At 42.8% G+C, this 22,622-nt stretch overlaps 1 protein-coding gene across 1 annotated transcript in view; it reads right to left on the reverse strand.

Moving 5' to 3' along the window:
• Positions 1 to 22,622, reverse strand: part of LOC122555067 (cilia and flagella-associated protein 47-like) — a 497,478-nt gene that overhangs the window by 11,342 nt on the left and 463,514 nt on the right. The window contains 1 exon segment of the mRNA XM_043700727.2: positions 21,692 to 21,860. Coding sequence (XP_043556662.2) covers positions 21,692 to 21,860 — 169 coding nt within the window.

Consider the following 22,622-nt stretch of genomic DNA (forward strand, 5'->3'; position numbering starts at 1 on the left):
TCACTTCTAATAAACAGTGGAGCTATAAACCAGTTTCCAGATCACAAGAAGTAATTATACTTTAAAACCTCTTTATCTATGGTTCCTATTTTTTTCTACTATTTTCGGTGAATTTATCACTGCACTAAGCTTTGGATCTAAAAGCTCGATTCTGGCAAAATGCCCAAACTTGTAGGTTGACTTAATCCTCAGACTTATCTGCTGATTGCCTTTACTGTTCATACTTACCTTAATTGGAGATTAGTCTACTAAAGACTTATCTGTTACAAAGTTGTTCATTAGAGAAGTCAATTGGAATGAATAAATATGTTTAAAAAATGTGAACCTTTACTAAAGTCATATTTTAACAGACTATGATTTATCATTGGTCACTTTATTTGGCTTGCCTTGACTTCTATATTTTTCCTCAGTTAAAGAATGGAAGAGTAGAAACAGAAATAGGCCATTCAGCCCTTTGAGACTATTCTGCTATTTAAATAGATCATGGCTATTCTCCTGTGTCAAAATCATCTCTTCTTAGATTCATAGAGTCATAGAGATGTACAGCATGGAAACAGACCCTTCGGTCCAACCCGTCCACGCCGACCAGATATCCCAACCCAATCTAGTCCCACCTGCCAGCACCCGGCCCATATCCCTCCAAACTTGTTTTTGTTTTGTTGAAATTTATCAACCTTGATCTTAAGCATACTCCATGACTGAGCCACAGTCTGAGTGGAGAAGTCCTCCTTTATCTCAGTCCTGAATTATCTACCCCTTATTTTGAGATTGTAACCACTGGTTCTCGAACCCCCAGCCAGGGAAAACATGTGCTCTCCTGATCCCTATAAAAGTCTCGTATGTTTAAATTAGATAACCTCTCATACTTCTAAAGTCCAGACAATGTAGATCCATATTTAATCATTCCACAAAGGATAATCCTTCCATCCCAGGAATTAGTTTGATGACCTTTTGTTCTATTCCTTCTGTGGAAAGTATATTTGGCAAGCAGGCAAAACTGCACATTATAAGTGCTCCAAGTGTAGTCTTGCCAAGGCTCTGAGATAATTATTATAAGAGTCAAACCCTCCAGTATTGAGTGCTAGGATGTCATTTACCTTCCTGATTATTTGCTGCACCTCTATGTTAACTTTCAGTGACTCATAACCAGGGAACACAAGTCCTTTTAGAAGTTCAACACCTCCAACCTCAGCCTTTAATAAGTATGCTGGATTTCTGTTTTCCATTTAATGTCGATAACATTATATTTTTCTGCATTGTATTCCATCTTCCGAATGTTTGCCCACTCACTGAGCCTCTTCAACTCCTTGTCGTCTCTTTGTATCCTCCTTCCAAATCAAAATCATGCATAGTTTTGTGTCATCTGCAAACTTGGAAATATTATAATTTAACCCACATCCAAATCATTGAGACAGATTGTGAATAACTGGGGCCCAAGCACTGATCCTTGTGGTACCACTCTAATTACAACCTGCCAACCTGAAAATGACCAATTTATTCCAACTCTCAGCATTCTGTCTAATAACAAGTTCTCAATCCATGCGAGTATATTCCCCCTAAACCAAGGGGCTCCAATTTTGTTCACTAATCTCTTGTGTGCGGCTTTTCTCAAAGCCTTCTGTAAACCTAAGTACACATTCTCCTTAACCTGCTGAGACCATCACAGCACACAGAATTTTGAAAGATGACCACTAATGTATGTGCAATCTCTACAGACTCATCTTTCAACAGATCAGATTCAGGGATTTGTTTCCACTGAATCCCAATTTTTTTGGTCGTGTTCTACTTTTTTACTAATATTAATATCTTGCAGTTTATCATTTACACTTATCCCTCATTTCTCCATAACTTCTGAGAGGTTTTAGTAACTTCTTTTGTGAAGACAGACACAAAGCATTTGTTTGGTTTCTCTGCCATTTACTTATTTTTCATTAGAAATTGTTCTGACTCTGTAACAGATCTACATGTGCTTTTCTTCATCCTTTCCTTTTTACACAACTTTGGAAGCTCTTATAGTTAATTTTATGTATCTCATCAGTTTATTTTAATGTTGTACTTTTCCCTTCTTAATCTTTTTATTTAAAGAACTTTAATATATTCCCAAACCTTCGAACTACCATTTTTTGTCAAGCTTATATTGCTTTTTCTTTAATGTAATCTATGACATACATTTTCTGTCACAGTTAGAACATTTACTTTGTTAGTTTCTATGTATAAATGAAATATGCTTTTCTTGTAAACTATGTATTAGTTCCTTAATAAAGAGCCATTACCATCTACCACCACACTTATTAATATAGCTTCCCAACTTATTGTAGACCATTTGCTCCTCATAACTTCATACTTTCCTTTGTTTAGATATAAGTTACTAGTTTCTGACTGAACTACATTACTTTCAAATAATGTAAAATGCTATCATATTATACTTAAACTTTTCTAAAGACTCTTTTACAACAAGATTATTAATTATCTCCTCCTCAATGCACGATACTAGATCCAATATTGTGCATTTACTAGTTGGTACTGCTCTAGAAAACCATTTTGTATACATTTCAAGAATTTGTATTCTGTAACATTAACACTATTTAGGATTACTTAATATCTATGTAGATTGAAAATTCTATGATGACTGTATCACCGTTGTTACATGCACCTCTTGTATCCTGATTTATACTGTGATTTAAATTGCCTTTGTTTGGTGGGCTTTTAACAATTCCCACCACAATGTTCAGCCCTTAATGTTTCTTAGTTCAATCCAAATTGATTTTACATCGTGGACTTTCAATCTAAAATCACCAGCTTTTCCCAGCTTCTTGCCCTTCCTGAATGTGGCACACACTTGAATATTCAGATCTTAGCTTTGATTTCCTTGTAACCATGTCTCTGCAACAGCTAGCATGTCATATAGATAAATGTCTATTTGAAATGACACTTCATCTGATTCATTGCTAATACTAAGGGCATTTAGATTCAGACCCTTTAATTCTTTTTTTTTTAACTTTGGCTCTGTCTGCTTTCTCATTCTGAAATTTTAAATCACTATCGCCTTCTGCCAAACCCTTTTATTGTCACCGTATCTATTGTCTTAACATTTCCGTTTCATATTCGCAATCTTTGCCAACATGATTCCTTCCTCCCTCTATTTGGCTTAAAGCTCTCTCTATTTCCCTAGTTATAGAACTCATTAGTACACTGGCTCCAGTGCAGTTCAGATACTGAGACAGCCCTCAATTTTCCCAATATTAGCACCTGAGCAGATGATGCTAACTGAAGCAATGTGAAGGGGTATACAATGATATGCCCTGGTAACCTTCCCAGTTCCTGATGTGTTGCAATGAACGCAGCTTGGCCTCCAACTTAAAAATTCTGGTCTAAAACTCAAGATGCTGACACTTAAGACAGATGTGTTTGCAATGGATTGTTGCAGAACCCTGGAACTTCTGCAATACATCCCGTGTCCAGCCATTATTATTGTTTACACTATGCATTTTTAAAAGTTTAATTTATAGCTCTCATTCTCATATAACTCCCCTCTTTTATTCAACTCCGTGCACTCGAGCAGCACTCTGTACAGAAAAACAGCACTGATGAAGCCTTGTGCTACATTTGAACTTTTTATAAAACAATGAGTCAGCTCTGCCAAAGCAGAGAAACAAGCTTCAGTTAACTATTTAAAGCTGCTCGCAGAGAGCTTGTACATCCCTGTTCAAGCCTGGAAGAAACTCAATTCATTCCTTTTCAGCATTAACATCTTTTTAAAACAATAACTTCCTGTTAATGGCTAGAAGTAAACTAAAATAGACTGTGTTGCCCACATTTGTGAAGCATTTAATAAATGATATAAGTGCAACCTAGTACATCTCAGTGGTTAAAAAAAATTATGTAGTTCATTGATTATTTTAACACTGTCACTTAATCGGTAATCTGTTCTCAGATTAAGTGCATTGTTTTTAGATTGATGGTTTACTAAAACGTATGTTTGCAGTTTAAATTAATTTCAGAAAAAGATATAAATTCATCATGAGTGATGTGCGTGCAATTTGGCATCAGCTGTTGTGAAGGCTTACTGTTATGAGCTGAACCCACAAAAAGTTGAACAGACCAAATATGCTGCATATGCAAGTTCTTGAGGCAATAAGCAGAGGAAGTTGAAGTAGCAACCTTTAACATAGACCCTCCACTTCCTTTGCATTTGACATGCAATTTCGAACTCAGATGCAACCACAGCCTGACCAGGTTGGTGCATTTAAATTACTTTTAAATGACATCGGTGTGGTGATATAGTGCTTCCTGCCTACTCTGAAAGCTGCATGCTGTCAAATTGATAGGAGAATATTATAATTTGCCTGTTCATAGTGAGTTTCTGTAAAAGAGTACTTGAGACTTAATGATTGCATCTTGCTCTTCTTCAGGAGCATAGCATGGCAGTATTGCCAAACAGGAGGCCTCACACAGAGAGTAGATCAAAATACAACTGGGAATTTGTTTTCAAGCAAGCTTTTGAGCCCTGCATCACTGTCCAAATTTCTTTCTCCTGTATGGTGTGACCATTGTGTAATTGCTTTTAAAATGGTCTGCACTTGCAACTTCATTTCGGTTCAGATGAGGTTAAGTTGATAATTGGCTAAATAAATATACTTAAATATTGCAAGAGTTGTGAAGCTCAATAGTACTGCATTCATTATAACATACTTCAAATTACATTTAAACTTACCATTTCTTTACTATGTAAGTTTTATTTTTGTGAAGACTTTATTTTTTGAACATGGTCTGAAATGGGAAAATTACTGATTTAAAGACAAAGAATTGAAATGGAATGCTGCACACATTATAAACAAGTTACCTGACATTCGTTGTAAGTGCCGATTATGCTCCTGCCTGTTCAAGAAAACGTGGAAATTTCTTTTGCAAAATAGCTAGAGCTACAGCCAGGAGACAATGCATGAATAGAGCTTTGGCCAGCAACAAGTAGCTGATTGATTACTTACAGTGTGGAAACAGGCCCTTCTGCCCAACAAGTCCACACCAATCCGCCGAAGCACAAATCACTCAGACCCATTCCCCTACATTTACCCTTTCACCTAACACTACGGGCAATTTAGCCTCGCCAATTCACCTAACCTGCACATTTTTGGATTGTGGGAGGAAACCGGAGCACCCAGAGAAAATCCACGCAGACAGGGGGAGAATGTGCAAACTTCACACAGAGAGTCGCCTGAGGCGGGAATTGAATCCGGGTCTCTGGCGCTGTGAAGAAGCAGTGCTAACCACTGTGCCATCGTGCCACCCACGGTGATTGGTGTCTGGACTAGTGACCAGTTTACAAGGATAAAGGCCTTCTGCCTACCAACAACTATGTGATTGGCTCCCATAGCTCAGCTGATTGGCTCAACAGCTTGGGATATGAAGATAGAGGCAGAAGCCATCAAACCTCTGAAAGGAAAGGAGCTATTTACCTCTGTAATAAAAGCATCTCAAGCCAGTTTATTTTCCCTCATCAGTTGCTATAAGATGTGGCTTTTAACTAGTAAGTCAAAGACCTTTAACAAGTGAAAGATCTATCACCTATTGCCTCCTGAAAACAAGGGAAAAACAGCTGGAAAAGGAAAACTGATATCAGAATTCAGATTATCAAAAGGATTATCTCATCAGACAGTGCAGACTGAGACCATTGAACTGCCTTCCTAATCTTTCCCCCCACCCAGAACAGCCATGATTTGTTTGTGTCTCTGTGTGTGTTTGTGTGCATGTGTAAAGGGTGGAGTTTATAAGTGGGTTGTGATTTTCATGAGTAGAGGTACATGTTGATAGTTCATAATTGTTTATCTGCAGTTAAAATCTGTTTATTTGTAATAAATAAGTATTCTTGTTAAGTACAGAAACCCGCTTTGTACTTTCTGTCAACCTGAGTCTAAAAGACAAGTAAATTGGGGGAATTCTTCATTAATTTTAAAAAATGTTATATTTTGTTCGGACTCTGAGAATAGTTGGGCTTGATTTCCAGCATGTTACTCAAATGAGATATTACACTTGGAATAAACGTAAATGTCCTGTTAAACACTTAAAAGAAATTGCCTGATTATTGATGCTTTTATTTTACATTCCAAGACTATAAAATGAACTGAATGATATTGCTGCTTTCAGAGGTGCCAAAATTAATCTAAATAGAAGGCCTTCCCTGTAACCTCCACGGTCAGCAATTCCTCACAAAATGTAACTTGACCCTGAAACGAGCAGCACTGTTTACTTGTAGAAGCAAGCTGAACAACTCAGCTCTGCCTGTTCAGGCCAGCTACCTTGTTTATAACAATCTACTCTGATATCAAATATCTCGAAATCATTCATATTCGGTGACCAGAAAATGACATCAAGAACTAGAATTTCACTTCAGAATTTATTGTGAAACGTAAAAGGTTGCCACGTACCGGCCAGCTGGAATTTATTCTACAAAATGAAGAAATGCCAATACCGACAATGCGAAACGCTACCATAGTCATAGCGGCCTAAGATCTGTCAAACAATATAACCATAGTAAAATGCGACACTGCTTTGAAAGTTTTGTAATTTTAAGAGGCGAAAAGATTGAAGGGGTGGAAATCATGCTAGCTTTCACCTCTCAAAAAAGAACATTGCGTAGCTTCTTGTAAAGCTGCCCAAACTGAGATCTTTTGGATACAAGGCTTTTACTTTCTAAACTTTTGTCTTTTCATCAAGCCCATGAGATTGATGAATAGCAACTGTGAGGCAATGCTGCTACTAATGGCAACAAGGTTCCATTTTTTATAATTAACACTAGAAAACAAGGTCCTATTCAAAATAGATATGTTCAGTGCCCAGCACCTCTTTCATATTTATATTTTGTTTTAAACTAAAGGACAAACTAAAAGTTTAAGCAGTCCAAATAACCAATTTTCCAGTTTAAGACTGTTCCCATGACAAAACTGTCCTTGTTTCTCTTAGACTGTCTCATTTGAATCTGGAATACGAATGCTACATTCAAACTTAACCAATGTATAAAGATTTACAGATTAACTTTATTTGCACAATGCAGCAACTGAAAAAACAGCATAGCAAACCTTTTTTCAGCAATGTTTTGAATTGCCTTAGCAACCTTCAGAAACAAACACAGCTAAGTAACAACTGTTCCTCTCAAACCAATACAGAAAATAGCATTGCCGTAAAGGCCTGATTGCTCCGAGATCCAATTGCTTTTTGAACGTTAACAACATATTGACGTTTAATTGCTGTGTAGAATCCAATTTGGTTTCAACCGAGACAGAATATGCAACCTGCTCAACAAATCTACATTAAATTGCACTTAAACTTAAGAGGTCACAAGAACTTACTAGTGAAAGATTTCATTCCGAGTTCCACAGTCTAATGCTGTATGTGACCAGTTGCATTTTCTGCTTCCTGAAAATCTATAATGCCACATTTTAATCTCAATAAAACTCTGATTCAGTAGCATTCTATTATAACTCCGCATTACGCAAACTGGCAATACAACAAGCATTCTTAATGTATAATTTCACTTCAATATTTGCTCAATATGATCTAACATATATACATTGAAATCATTAAATAGCAGGAAGATCGAAGCCATTATGTTTGGTCCATTCCACAATATGCATTTCTCTGCTATTGACTCTGTCCTTCTCCCTGGCAACTTTCTGATGCTGGAACAGTCTGTACACAACTTGGATGTCATAATTGATTCAGAAATTAGCTTCTGACCATGTATCATGCGATCTTAAGAGGCCTATTTTCATTTCCATAATACTGCCTGATACTGCCTTTGCTACATCACATCTGTTGCAGGAACCCTTATCCATGTCATTCTTATCTTGAGATTTGACTTGTCCAACATTCTCCTGGCTGGCCTTCCACATCCTACTCTTCAAGTCATCCAAAACTGTGGCTTTACTTGCAAAAGTTCTAATCACCATCAGTCCTGTGCTTGCTAACCTAAATTAAATCCAGGTTGCGCAATACCAGGATTTTAAAAATCTTATCCTTGCTTTTGAATCCTACCATTTCCTTTTTCCTCACTATTTCTATTATCTCTTCAGCCTCACAACCCACCATGATATCTAAGCTTATTCAATTCTGACAATTAATCATCCTCATTTATAATTGCTTCAAAACCATTGGTGGTCTTGCTTTTAACTCCCAAAACCACTCCACTTTCATTACTTCTCTTTTCACCTTTTAGAGGCTTTATCGAAACTATACGTTTGACAGGAATTTTGGTCATGTGTCCCAATAAGACCTTGTGTGATTTGGTATCAAATTCTGCTACATAATGCTCCTCTGATGTTTAATAGATTGTTGTTTCTCACAGAGCATAATATTCAATTAGATTTGTGCATTTAGAATGTTAATACAATTCAAAACAGATTCGTGCACGGGCCGTGTTGCTTGCAATGCTTTTTGTTCCTTGCGTGGGTATAACAATATGGAAGATTTTCTAGAATTTCTTACTCCAATTTTCACACTCCAATTCTTTTAACCTTATTCACATAAGGGAATAATAAGTCTCATAAAGTGTTCATAAATTTGAATCCAGGCTTCGAAGGATTTTTGAAAATAACATGGTCAAATTTCTCTCCAGTGTTAGGATTGGCAGCCAAGTGAGTGTGAGTTCATGAATGCTGAAATGGGTCCTTTTCCAAGGCTTAGTGCAATTAGCATACAATGGGCAAGCTGCAGGTGTGTGTTTGGGTTGGCCATCAACCTGGTGAGGTGAGAGTGAGATGAGGCGAGAGTGAGGTGAGAGTGAGGTGAGAGTGAGATGAGGCGAGAGTGAGGCGAGAGTGAGGCGAGAGTGAGGCGAGAGTGAGGCGAGAGTGAGGCGAGAGTGAGGCGAGAGTGAGGTAAGGTGAGAGTGAGGTGAGAGTGAGGTGAGAGTGAGGTGAGAGTGAGGTGAGAGTGAGGTGAGAGTGAGGTAAGGTGAGAGTGAGGTGAGGGTGAGGTGAGGTGAGGGTGAGGTGAGGTGAGAGTGAGGTGAGGTGAGAATGAGGTGAGGTGAGAGTGAGGTGAGAGTGAGGTAAGAGTGAGGTGAGGTGAGAGTGAGGTGAGTTGAGATTAAGATGAGGTGAGGTGAGAGTGAGGTGAGAGTGAGGTGAGGGTGAGGTGAGGGTGAGGTGAGGGTGAGGTGAGGGTGAGGTGAGGGTGAGGTCAGAGTGAGGTCAGAGTGAGGTGAGAGTGAGGTGAGAGTGAGGTGAGAGTGAGATGAGAGTGAGATGAGAGTGAGATGAGAGTGAGATGAGAGTGAGATGAGAGTGAGGTGAGGTGTGAATGAGGTGAGGTGAGGTGAGAGTGAGGTGAGGTGAGAGTGAGGTGAGAGTGAGGTGAGAGTGAGGTAAGAGTGAGGTAAGAGTGAGGTAAGAGTGAGGTGAGGTGAGAGTGAGGTGAGAGTGAGGTGAGAGTGAGGTGAGGTGAGAATGAGGTGAGGGTGAGAGTGAGGTGAGGTGAGAGTGAGGTGAGGTGAGAGTGAGGTGAGGTGAGAGTGAGGTGAGAGTGAGGTAAGAGTGAGGTAAGAGTGAGGTAAGAGTGAGGTGAGGTGAGAGTGAGGTAAGAGTGAGGGGAGTTGAGAGTAAGATGAGGTGAGGTGAGAGTGAGGTGAGAGTGAGGTGAGAGTGAGGCGAGAGTGAGGTGAGAGTGAGGTGAGGTGTGAATGAGGTGAGGTGAGGTGAGAGTGAGGTGAGGTGAGAGTGAGGTGAGGTGAGAGTGAGGTGAGGGTGAGAGTGAGGTGAGGTGAGAGTGAGGTGAGGTGAGAGTGAGGTCAGAGTGAGGTGAGAGTGAGAGTGAGGTGAGGTGAGAGTGAGGTGAGAGTGAGGTGAGAGTGAGGTGAGGTGAGAGTGAGGTGAGAGTGAGGTGAGAGTGAGGTGAGGTGAGAGTGAGGTGAGAGTGAGGTGAGAGTGAGGTGAGAGTGAGGTGAGAGTGAGGTGAGAGTGAGGTGAGAGTGAGGTGAGAGTGAGGTGAGTTGAGAGTAAGATGAGGTGAGGTGAGAGTGAGGTGAGAGTGAGGTGAGAGTGAGGTGAGAGTGAGGTGAGGGTGAGGTGAGGGTGAGGTGAGGGTGAGGTCAGAGTGAGGTGAGAGTGAGAGTGAGGTGAGGTGAGAGTGAGGTGAGAGTGAGGTGAGAGTGAGGTGAGAGTGAGAGTGAGGTGAGAGTGAGGTGAGAGTGAGGTGAGAGTGAGGTGAGAGTGAGGTGAGAGTAGGGTGAGGTGAGGGTGAGGTGAGGTGAGGGTGAGGTGAGGTGAGGGTGAGGTGAATGAGGAGAGAGTGAGGTGAGAGTGAGGTGAGGTGTGAATGAGGTGAGGTGAGGTGAGAGTGAGGTGAGGTGAGAGTGAGGTGAGAGTGAGGTAAGAGTGAGGTGAGGTGAGAGTGAGGTGAGGTGAGAATGTGGTGAGGGTGAGAGTGAGGTGAGGTGAGAGTGAGGTGAGGTGAGAGTGAGGTGAGGTGAGAGTGAGGTGAGAGTGAGGTAAGAGTGAGGTAAGAGTGAGGTAAGAGTGAGGTAAGAGTGAGGTAAGAGTGAGGTGAGGTGAGAGTGAGATGAGAGTGAGGGGAGTTGAGAGTAAGATGAGGTGAGGTGAGAGTGAGGTGAGAGTGAGGTGAGAGTGAGGTGAGAGTGAGGTGAGAATGAGGTGAGGTGTGAATGAGGTGAGGTGAGGTGAGAGTGAGGTGAGGTGAGAGTGAGGTGAGGTGAGAGTGAGAGTGAGGTGAGGTGAGAGTGAGGTGAGGTGAGAGTGAGGTCAGAGTGAGGTGAGAGTGAGAGTGAGGTGAGGTGAGAGTGAGGTGAGAGTGAGGTGAGAGTGAGGTGAGAGTGAGGTGAGGTGAGAGTGAGGTGAGAGTGAGGTGAGAGTGAGGTGAGAGTGAGGTGAGAGTGAGGTGAGGTGAGAGTGAGGTGAGAGTGAGGTGAGAGTGAGGTGAGAGTGAGGTGAGAGTGAGGTGAGAGTGAGGTGAGAGTGAGGTGAGAGTGAGGTGAGGTGAGAGTGAGGTGAGTTGAGAGTAAGATGAGGTGAGGTGAGAGTGAGGTGAGAGTGAGGTGAGAGTGAGGTGAGAGTGAGGTGAGAGTGAGGTGAGGGTGAGGTGAGGGTGAGGTGAGGGTGAGGTCAGAGTGAGGTGAGAGTGAGAGTGAGGTGAGGTGAGAGTGAGGTGAGAGTGAGGTGAGAGTGAGGTGAGAGTGAGGTGAGAGTGAGGTGAGAGTGAGGTGAGAGTGAGGTGAGAGTAGGGTGAGGTGAGGGTGAGGTGAGGTGAGGGTGAGGTGAGGTGAGGGTGAGGTGAATGAGGAGAGAGTGAGGTGAGAGTGAGAGAGTGAGGTGAGGTGAGGTGAGGGTGAGGTGAGAGAGAGGTGAGGTGAGGGTGAGGTGAGAGTGAGGTGAGGTGAGAGTGAGGTGAGGTGAGGTGAGAGTGAGGTGAGAGTGAGGTGAGAGTGAGGTGAGGGTGAGGTGAGGGTGAGGTGAGGGTGAGGGTGAGAGTGAGGTGAGAGTGAGGTGAGAGTGAGGTGAGAGTGAGGTGAGAGTGAGGTGAGAGTGAGGTGAGAGTGAGGTGAGAGTGAGGTGAGAGTGAGGTGAGGTGAGAGTGAGGTAAGGTGAGGTGAGAGTGATGTGAGGGTGAGGTGAGGTGATTGTGAGAGTGAGGTGAGAGTGAGGTGAGAGTGAGGTGAAGTGAGGTGAAGTGAGGTGAAGTGAGGTGAAGTGAGGTGAGGGTGAGGTCAGAGTGAGGTGAGAATGAGGTGAGAGTGAGGTGAGAGTGAGGTGAGAGTGAGGTGACGTGTGAATGAAGTGAGGTGAGAGTGAGGTGACGTGTGAATGAGGTGAGGTGAGAGTGAGGTGAGGTGAGAGTGAGGTGAGAGTGAGGTGAGAGTGAGGTGAGGGTGAGGTGAGGGTGAGGTGAGGTGAGAGTGAGGTGAGGTGAGAGTGAGGTAAGGTGAGGTGAGAGTGATGTGAGGTGAGGTGAGGTGAGGGTGAGGTGAGGTGAGAGTGAGGTGAGAGTGAGGTGAGAGTGAGAGTGAGGTGAGAGTGAGGTGAGGTGAGGTGAGAGTGAGGTGAGGTGAGAGTGAGGTGAGGTGAGAGTGAGAGTGAGGTGAGGTGAGAGTGAAGTGAAGTGAGGTGAGGTGAGAGTGAGGTGAGAGTGAGTGTGAGGTGGGTTGAGAGTGAGAGTGAAACTCACTGCCATCACAGCCACATTCAGCTGAGTGTGGCATCAAAGAGCCCTAGCAAAACTGCAATCAGTGGGAATTGGGAAAAAAAAATGCTCTGCTATATCCAGGTTTGGGTTGAAAAGTGGCAAATATTATTCACATCACACAAATACCAGGAAATGACCATCTTCAACAAGAGAGAATCTAAGCATCAGACCTTGACATTCAATAGTATTACCATCACTGAATCCTTCAATACCGATATCCAGATTTAACATTGATCATACAGTTGAGACATAGCTAGCTCAAAGGAATGTGGTTGCAGTTGTTGGAGGTTCGTCATTTCAGCTCCATGACACAATGGTAGTTTGTCAAGATAGCGTCCGAGGTCTAATTATTTTATTTACTTCATGATAAGGTCAGAAATGAGAATGTTCACTGATGATTGTGCAATGTTCATCATTATTTTGGACTGAAGCAGTCCATGCTCGAATGCAATAGGATCTTGACAATATCTAGGCTTGGGCTGACAAGTGGCAAATATCATTTGTGCCAGACAAATCCGAGGCAATGGCCATCTCCACTTAGTAATGATCTAATCACTGCCCCTTGACATTCAATGGTGTTACCATCACTAAATTTGCCACTATCAACATCCTGGGGATTACCACTGACCAGAAACTCAACTGAATTTGCCACAAACATAGTGACTAAAAGAGACTCGGAATTCTGTGAAAAGACTCCCCAAAGCCTATCCATTATCTATAAGGCGATAGTCAGGAATGTAATAGTGCACTCTCTACTTGTCTGGATGAGGGCAGCTCTAACAACACTCAAGAAGCTTGACACCATCCACAACAAAGCGGCCTGTTTGATTGGTACCACATTCCCTCTATTATTAGACAATAGACAATAGGTGCAGGAGTAGGCCATTCTGCCCTTAGAGCCTGCACCACCATTCATTATGAGCATGGCTGATCATCCTCAATCAGTGTCCTGTTCCTGCCTTATCTCCATAACCCTTGATTCCACTATCCTTGAGAGCTCTATCCAACTCTTTCTTAAACGAATCCAGAGACTGGGCCTCCACTGCCTTCTGGGGCAGAACATTCCACACACCCACCATTCTCTGGGTGAAGAAGTTTCTCCTCATTTCTGTCCTAAATGGCCTACCCCTTATTTTTAAGCTGTGTCGTCTGGTTCAGCACTCACCCATCAGTGGATACATGTTTCCTGCCTCCAGAGTGTCCAATCCTTTAATAATCTTATACATGTCAATCAGATCCCCCTCAGTCTTCTAAACTCAAGGGTATACAAGCTCAGTCGCTCCAATCTTTCAACATAAGATAGTTCCACCATTCCAGGAATTGACCTCGTGAACCTACGCTACACTCCCACAATAGCCAGAATGTCTTTCCTCAAATTTGGAGACCAGAACTGCACATAGTTTTCCAGGTGCGGTCTCACCAGGGCCCTGTATAGCTGCAGAAGAACCTCTTTGCTTCTATACTCAATCCCTTTTGTTATGAAGGCCAGCATGCCTTCACTACCTGCTGTACCTGCATGCTTGCCTTCATTGACTGGTGTACAAGAACACCCAGATCTCTTTGTACTGCCCCTTTATCTAACCTGACTCCATTTAGGTAGTAATCTGCCTTCCTGTTCTTGCCACCAAAGTGGATAACCATACATTTATCCACATTAAACTGCATCTGCCATGCATCTGTCCACTCACCTAACCTGTCCAGGTCACCCTCCAATCTCCTAACATCCTCCTCACATTTCACCCTGCCACCCAGCTTTGTATCATCAGCAAATTTGCTAATGTTACTATTAATACCATTAATATACATTGTAAAAAGCTGTGGTCCCAGTACTGATCCCTGCGGTACCCCACTGGTCACCACCTGCCATTCCGAAAGGGAGGTGTTTACCACTACTCTTTGTTTCCTGTCAGCCAACCAATTTTCAATCCAAGTCAGTACTTTACCCCTTATTGATGCTTAGTAGGAGTGATGTATACTGTCCACAAATGCACGGCAGAAATTCACTAAAGGACCTTAGTCAGCTCCTTTCAAATCCACAAGGACAACGGCAGCAGATACATGGGAACACTACTGCCAGCAAGTTCCCCTTCAAGCCACTCATCATTGTGGGTAAACCTACAGCATGTAGATGCAACAGTTCAAGAAGGCAGCTAACCACCACCTTCTCAAGGGCAAAGAGGAATGGGAAACTTCTCAGAAAATTCAGAAAGACCTGGATAATATCCAGCCTTGAGTTGGAAAGTGGCAAATATCATTCACAGCACAAAATTCCAAATAATTAACATCTTCACTAAGGTAGAATCTAAGCATCAGCCCTTGACAATCACTGAATCCTTCAACAACAACGTCCAGGTTTACCATTGATCAAAAACAAAAGACATTATATAAATATTGTGTCTACAAAAGCAGATCAGAGGCTAGGAATCTCGCACGATCTAGATGGCACAAGTCAGGATTATTTTGGAATACTCTCCACTCTCCAGGATGAGTGCAGCTCCAACAACACTCAAGAAACTTAATACTGTCCAAGACAAAGTAGCCTACTTTATCAGCACCAAAATCCACAAACATTCACTACCTTTACTACTTTACGCACAGTAAAAGATAAGGTAAAGTCACCATAGTCCCAAAGGACCACAGGGCTGTTCTCTCATTAGTAAAACATGACTGATTGTGGTTTAACCTGAGGGTCACTACACCTCAGTGGAACGGAGAGGTTGAGAAGGCAAATCTTTTGTGGTAACCTCAGCCAGTGCAGGAATTGAATCCACACTGTTCGCATTACTTTATATCATAATCGAGCCAATTGAGCTAACTGACCTGCAACAGTGTGTACCATCTACCAGGTGCGCTGCAGAAATTGACTGAAAGTTAATGGTCTGGGGAATGTTGTTGAACAGGGGGACTTAGGCGTACAAATTCATCATTCCTTGAAAGCAGCATCACATATAGACAGGGGGGTGAAGAAGGCATTTGGCACAGTTACCTTAATTGGTCAGACCATTGAGAAAAGAGTTAGGACATCATGTTGCAGCTGTACAAGACATCAGTGAGGCCACTTTTGGATTACTGCATACAATTCTGGTCATCCTGCCAAAGGAAGGATGTGGTTAAACTTGAAAGGGTGGAGAAAAAATTTACAAGGATGTGTTGGGACTGGAGGGCTTGAGTTATAAGGAGAGGGTGGATGGGCTGGGACTTTTTTCCCTGGAGTGTTGGAGGTTGAGGTGTGATCTTATAGAAGTTTATAAAATCATGAGGGGCATAGGTAATGTAAATAGCCAAGGTCTTTTTCCAAGAGTAGAAGAGTCCAGAACTAGAAAACATAGGTTTAAGCTCAGAGGGGACTTTTTCACACAGAGACTGATGCATGTATGGAATGAGCTGCCAGAGGAAGTGGTAGAGGCATGTACAATTATAACATTTAAAAGATACTTGGACAGGTACATGAATAGGAAAGGTTTAGAGGGATATGGACCAACACTGGCAAATGGAACTAGTTGAGTTTGGGATATCTGGTCAGCATGGACAAATTGGACCTGTTTCCATGCTATATGTTTCCATGACAATGGCAGCAGATTCATGAAAACACCGCTATATGAAAGCTTCACTGTAAGCCACTTCAGTTGGACCTACTTTCAGTGTCACTGGGTGAATATCTTGTAACCCCCTTCATAACAGCCTCTGGGTCTACCTACATCTAATGGACTGTAGCAGTTCAATTCACCAGCACCTTATCCAGACAACTAGGGCTGGGCAATAAATGTTGGCCCAGACTGCAACACCCACATCCCACGAAGGAATTTTTATGAAAATGTTGTGGTTTCAAATTAATCAAATTAACTGCATGGACTACTTATCAGATGAATTACAAGAAAAGCCCAAGTTGCTTCAAGCACATCAGTTTTGGAGTAGAACATGGGCAAAATTAGCATCTTTACCAATTTGCAAAAATGAGATCCTCTAACTTATCACCAAACCAACAAGAACAGCATGCAACTTCAAGGCCACGTAAATAGTCATCACCACAATTTCACATAGTTTCTGCTTTCTCATCTCCTAGCTATATTTTTGGAATACACACAGATGAAAGTCAGTTGTTTGAAGTGAAAACTGTACCTAGTCTTACATCTGAATATAGTATACAGTTCTGAAAATCGGAACATTTTGTATGGAGACTAATCTTCAGCAAGGAGCAAGTGATAGAATTATGTCACCTGCTGAAAGATGACCTACATCTGCAATCTCCAGGGACAACAAAGCATTACCTTTTGCAATAAAATGGTAATAGAATCTCTGAACTCTTTATTTTACTTTTTTCTAGTTTTCCCAAAAGGGACATCAATAACATCAGTTAATCTATACCTTATACAAAAATAAAGAAGGAAATTGGCAATTTTTTTGGCAGACTAAATAACTTTGTCACTTTTTCAATGGCAACTGGACATAGTTTTTCTCAGGTTTTCTAAGGTATAACATGTCCTAGATTACCCTGATCATAGTGGTGAAGCCTCAACATAAGCAAAGACTTCCATTCAATTAACAATAGTGATTGGTGTAATCCTATGCAATAATGATGCATAAGTGTTACAACAACAACACATTATTTAGCTCTGATCACAAAACAGACAATTGACTCCTTTGAGAACAAAGATGGAAATGTGTTGCTGGAGAAGCGCAGCAGGTCAGGCAGCATCTAGGGAACAGGAGAATCGACGTTTCGGGCATTAGCCCTTCTTCAGGAATGAGGAAAGTTTGTCCAGCAGGCTAAGATAAAAGATAGGGAGGAGGGACTTGGGGGAGGGGCGTCGGAAATGTGATAGGTGGAAAAAGTTCAAGGTGAGGGTGATAGGACAGATTGGGGTGGGGGCGGAGAGGTCGGGAAGAAGATTGCAGGTTAGGGAGGCGGTGCTGAATTTGATGGATTTGACTGAGACAGGCTGGGGGGAGGGGAAATGAGGAAACTGGTGAAATCCGAGTTCATCCCTTGTGGTTGGAGGGTTCCTAGCCGGAAGATGAGGCGTTCTTCCTCCAACCGTCGTTTCGCTGTGGTCTGACGATGGAGGAGTCCAAAGACCTGCATATCCTTGGTGGAGTGGGAGGGGGAATTGAAATGTTGAGCTACAGGGTGGTTGGGTTGGTTGGTCCGGGTGTCCCAGAGGTGTTCTCTGAAACGCTCCGCAAGTAGGCGGCCTGTCTCCCCAATATAGAGGAGGCCACATCGGGTACAGAGGATGCAATAGATGATATGTGTGGAGGTACAGGTGAATCTGTGGCGGATATGGAAGTTTCCTTTGGGGCCTTGGAGGGAGGTGAGAGGGGAGGTGTGGGCGCAAGTCTTGCACCTCCTGCGGTTGCAGGGGAAAGTGCCGGGAGTGGAGGTTGGGTTGGTGGGGGGTGTGGATCTGACGAGGGAGTCACGGAGGGAGTGGTCTTTACGGAATGCTGATAGGGGAGGGGAGGGAAATATATCCTTGGTGGTGGGGTCCGTTTGGAGGTGGCGGAAATGACGGCGGATGATGCGCTGTACATGGAGGTTAGTGGGGTGGTAGGTGAGGACCAGTGGAGTTCTGTCCTGGTGGCGGTTGGAGGGGCGGGGTTCAAGGGCGGAGGATCGGGAAGTGGAAGAGATGCGGTGGAGGGCATCGTCGATCACGTCGGGGGGGGGGAAATCGCGGTCCTTGAAGAAGGAGGCCATCTGGGATGTGCGTTTTTGGAACTGGTCCTCCTGGGAGCAGATGCGGCGGAGTCGAAGGAATTGGGAGAATGGGATGGCGTTTTTGCAGGGGGCAGGATGGGAGGAGGTGTAGTCCAGGTAGCTGTGGGAGTCAGCGGCGGAGTCGAAGGAATTGGGAGAATGGGATGGCGTTTTTGCAGGGGGCAGGATGGGAGGAGGTGTAGTCCAGGTAGCTGTGGGACGGTTGGAGGAAGAACGCCTCATCTTCCGGCTAGGAACCCTCCAACCACAAGGGATGAACTCAGATTTCACCAGTTTCCTCATTTCCCCTCCCCCCAGCCTGTCTCAGTCAAATCCATCAAATTCAGCACCGCCTCCCTAACCTGCAATCTTCTTCTCGACCTCTCCGCCCCCACCCCAATCTGTCCTATCACCCTCACCTTGACCTTTTTCCACCTATCACATTTCCGACGCCCCTCCCCCAAGTCCCTCCTCCCTATCTTTTATCTTAGCCTGCTGGACAAACTTTCCTCATTCCTGAAGAAGGGCTAATGCCCGAAACGTCGATTCTCCTGTTCCCTAGATGCTGCCTGACCTGCTGCGCTTCTCCAGCAACACATTTCCATCTCTGATCTCCAGCATCTGCAGACCTCATTTTCTCCTTTGAGAACAAGGTTGTCCATGACAGGGATGGCTTGTGACAACTTCCTCTAGCAATGAGCAGATGTAATTGTGATCATAGTTCATTCGCAAGCATGGCCAAGCATGTCATAGGGAATAGCTTGATAGGTTATTGGTACTGAAATCTCATATATCCTGCTTTCGCTGTCACAAGTTACAGTTAACATTAAAGCACAACCAGTTTCAGCATCAAATGAGACAATAGAAGTGAGGAATCTTATACCCAGGAGACTGAGTAGTTTGGAATTCAAATCAGATAGCCTTTGAATTTCTTTTGGCTTCCTGCAAAATGGAGAAACCATGACACCTTCACTCCCAATTGCAGTCAGGGTATTCAAACATTAGCATTTCTCACAGGCATACCTTCAATGCCTTTAATGTGGAGACTGAGGCACAACAAAGATGGTAGCTTTTATCCTGCTTGGCTGCTGTGGTCGAAATCCTGAGGAAAGCCTAAGTTTTGAAAAGCTACGCAGAACAACATAACTGTTTGACATGAGTTTCACACCAAAAGCGGTCAATGGATATATTTGCCAATGAAATATGAATAGATTGAGCTTTGCAGAGCACCCCTCCAGAATAGCTGATAATAACATCATTAAATGAGAATTTTGGGACCAAATGTGTCTCTGATACTCCCATCTATGCAAATTGAAGCTTCTATAAATGGCTCCAAGTAAGTGGAAAATCTGATTTTATGCCATATTTCATTAGTCACCCCCACTTCTGGGAAAAAGAGAACACTGAACCTGTTCAGCATTCAGGCTAGCTAATTCTTGATCAAAATAGTAAATAGAATCCTGCACAGTAAGGCAGCCATATACTTAATGCACAGGGGAGGGTAAAAACTCAAACACATTTCTGTAGCTTAATCAATAGTTTTGATGGCTACATCGGTCTGTCCTCATAGATTAACAAGCTCGAGCTGAAATTAAATTTGGAAAAACAAAATCACTTCATTCCCCTCAATGAAAACATTAATGTAAGGAAACAATTAAAAATCGATACACCAGGCCAGTTATTTTGGACTTAACTGCAGGGCTGCAGGTATCTGTCACTATTAGTTACCACTGCCCTATAGTTTGATTTTGTGTGTTTGTGTTTCTGTCACCTAAGGAGTGGACGATGTAATGCAGGAACATTTTCTGACACATTACTATGAAGTGTGTGGCTTAAGGCACCCTATATTCAGGTCATAAATCCCACAAAACACATTTTTGTTGAGATTCTCTGAACTCTAATGCATATTTATGTCCCAAAGACAGCCTTACAGGCACAGTGCAATTTTATATTATGTTAGTGCACATATTAATCAAATCATATTATCTTCATAAAAGATAGGGCTAGGTATTGTAGGAAGCTAACATTTAGTTTTAGGCTTTGGAATATAGGTTTGGATCCAAATTTAGAATACTGGATGAAGTACTTTTAATTTGTCTGATGATTGTAAATGTCCTAAATTAAATGAATTAATTCAAATGCAAATAGCTTCTTAGCAGATGGAAGTCTGCAGTTCGAAATGCATCCACTTTCCACACTTGCGGCATTATATTTGCAATTTCACTTGAAGAAATTGCAAAGTAACATGGTACTCTTCTGGGAGTAAGACTCAAGGCTTTTGCTGAGAGAAGGTTAGAGTTAACCTTAATTTGGCGTGATGATTGTTCCAGTTATTAATGCTCATATTCAATAGCCAATAGGTATAGGATTCATTTTTAAAACAAATATGCTTGTATCAAAACAAAATGTGCTTTTTAAACCAAATGATCAGATATTGCTGTCACAAATTCAAAATACTGCTGATGCTGAAAGCTGAACAAGAAACAAAGAGCTAGAAACCATAGCACATTTGGCAGTAACTGAAAAGACTAAAAACAAAATGTTTCGCCCAGATTTTATGATCAGAAACCTTTTTCTGAGGCAGATCAGCCAGAAAGAAATACACACTCATATTTTGTTCACTTCTCCCCCCGCAGTTCCTGATAGCTTCTTGTGATGAAACAGCAGAGACCAATCTAGGAAGGCCCACGACTGGCAGCAGAGAGAATCATTGTGGAAACCACAATCCTTTCTCAGCAATACGTGTGCCATATTTTGTAGTTTAAATGTCCAGCAGCCACTTTGGACATATAGGTCAGGTCCCAGTTGAAGGTGGGGGAAGGGGTGAATGGAAGGTAGGCTAGGGGCTAGAATGTCAGGTGATGGATGAGTGCTGAGGCTAGATTGAGGGCTTGGGGTCTGGAGTAGGGTGGAAGGAGCTTGTCAGGTCAGGCAGCAGGATAGAGGCAGGGTGTTGGTTCGATAGGGTTGGAATGAAGCTAATATGTCAGGTTAGAGGAGGAGGGTTCAGGCTGGGGGAGGTGGTGGATTTCAGAATAGGGAAGGTGCTGGGTGTCGGGTCATGAGGGTTTTTGTAACCGGAAGGGGGGTAGTGGGAAGATGTTGGCTATTGGTGGGGTTCAATGAGTGTTAGGTAAATCAGACCATGGATGTAGGTGTCAATGAGGAAGGGAGTGGTGTTGGGTTGTGGAAGGTCACAGAATTTATGGGGTATATTATGTTGGGGGGGGGGGGGGGGGATGTCATGTCCAGTGGAGTCAGGTTGAGGGGTTGTTGATGTCAGATTGAGGATGGGTTGAGGAGGAGATCAGGTCAAGGGTGGAGGTGTTGGATTGGGGAGTGTCAGCAGTTGAGGTGGTGTGGTTTCAGTGATCACTGTTGAGTTAGAGGTTCCATTTGACAGTTACTCAGAGTTAAAATAAGGTTTTTAATTCTCTCACTGTTCCTGATTAACTATTAAACTAAACTGAGCTGGAACCCTCCAAAATCTTTCACTGAGGGATACTTTCATAAACTTGCAGATTGCCCTGAGGAAAGTTCAATTTTCCAGCAATCCCCATGGATTCGGCTCATGTTCACAATGCTCAACTCCAGTCTACCCTCCAGAAAAAAACCACCTGGCAAACGGAATTTCTGAATCAGTTGCTTCAACAGGCGAAAGATCTGTCGCTCAAAACATCAACTTGATTTCTGTCCCTGTAGCCACTGAAAACTCTGCTCAGTATTTCAATTATTTATGAGCAGTTCTGAGAGGCATTGTGCAATTTATTAAAATTAAAATTAAATACCTACTGGACTCACCTGAATCAGCAGTTTTGCCTTGTACTTTTTGCTGTACATACGTGGGGTAAATCCAACAGTGAATAGAGTCCCAGTGGAGCCAAGTGGAAGCAGTTCACCAGCTTGAGGTGATACCACAAAAGCCTGATCACTACAAGGTAGAAAGTGTGCTGTGAAGGGCATGGGATACCTAAAAGGCACAGAATGAGAAGTAGAACACTAGTTAGTGAGAACTAATATCCCATATTTAGGTTTTCAGACCTGCTAAGCTTTCCCAGCAACTTCTGTTTTGTTCTCTATTTAGGTTTGTTGAATTCTATAAGAATGATCGGTTGTTATTCACGAGGTTGAACATCTCACTTAATTTCATTTGATCTACAGAAAATCTGAATGATTTAATAATACTTATGTTTAAAAATGTGATCTCAGGGTGTCAGCATTTCTGGCATGGCCACGATGACTGACCATCACTAGTTACCCTGAGGTGGTAGTCGTGGGCTGTTCAGAACTGCTGCAATCCTTGGGGAGACAACGATCCATAAACCTAGTTACAATGAAGAAATGGAAGTTTATGCACAAATCAGGAAGGTCCTAGATGTAAGGGGGCTGGACCTAAGGGACACCATGTTCCCCAGAATGCTTCCCTAATGTCGAATGGGATCCCACCAACAATTAAGCATGTTGTCCCTACAGCCATTTTACGCTCTATGGGGCATTCATTGTCTCAGGGTGAGACCCCTGTTTCACCTGGGCATGATGCCTTTGCTTAGAGAGTTGCGGGCCATCAAGCAGTCCCACTGCTGGGAAAATAGTTGGTCTGCAAAGAGGAGGTGGTTATGGAAGCTGGACTGAAGGGACTGGGCTAGCAACCTCTGCAGAGGCTCTGAGGCAGGTGGAAGGTTTGGTTTGAAAGCTAGGCTGCTGAGTGTTGCTATTACAAAAGGAATATGGC

This window comes from Chiloscyllium plagiosum, unplaced genomic scaffold (genome assembly GCF_037043375.1).
Source record: "Chiloscyllium plagiosum isolate Xiang-an unplaced genomic scaffold, Cpla_swu_hap1 HiC_scaffold_12, whole genome shotgun sequence".
NCBI classification, from domain to species: Eukaryota; Metazoa; Chordata; class Chondrichthyes; order Orectolobiformes; family Hemiscylliidae; genus Chiloscyllium; species Chiloscyllium plagiosum.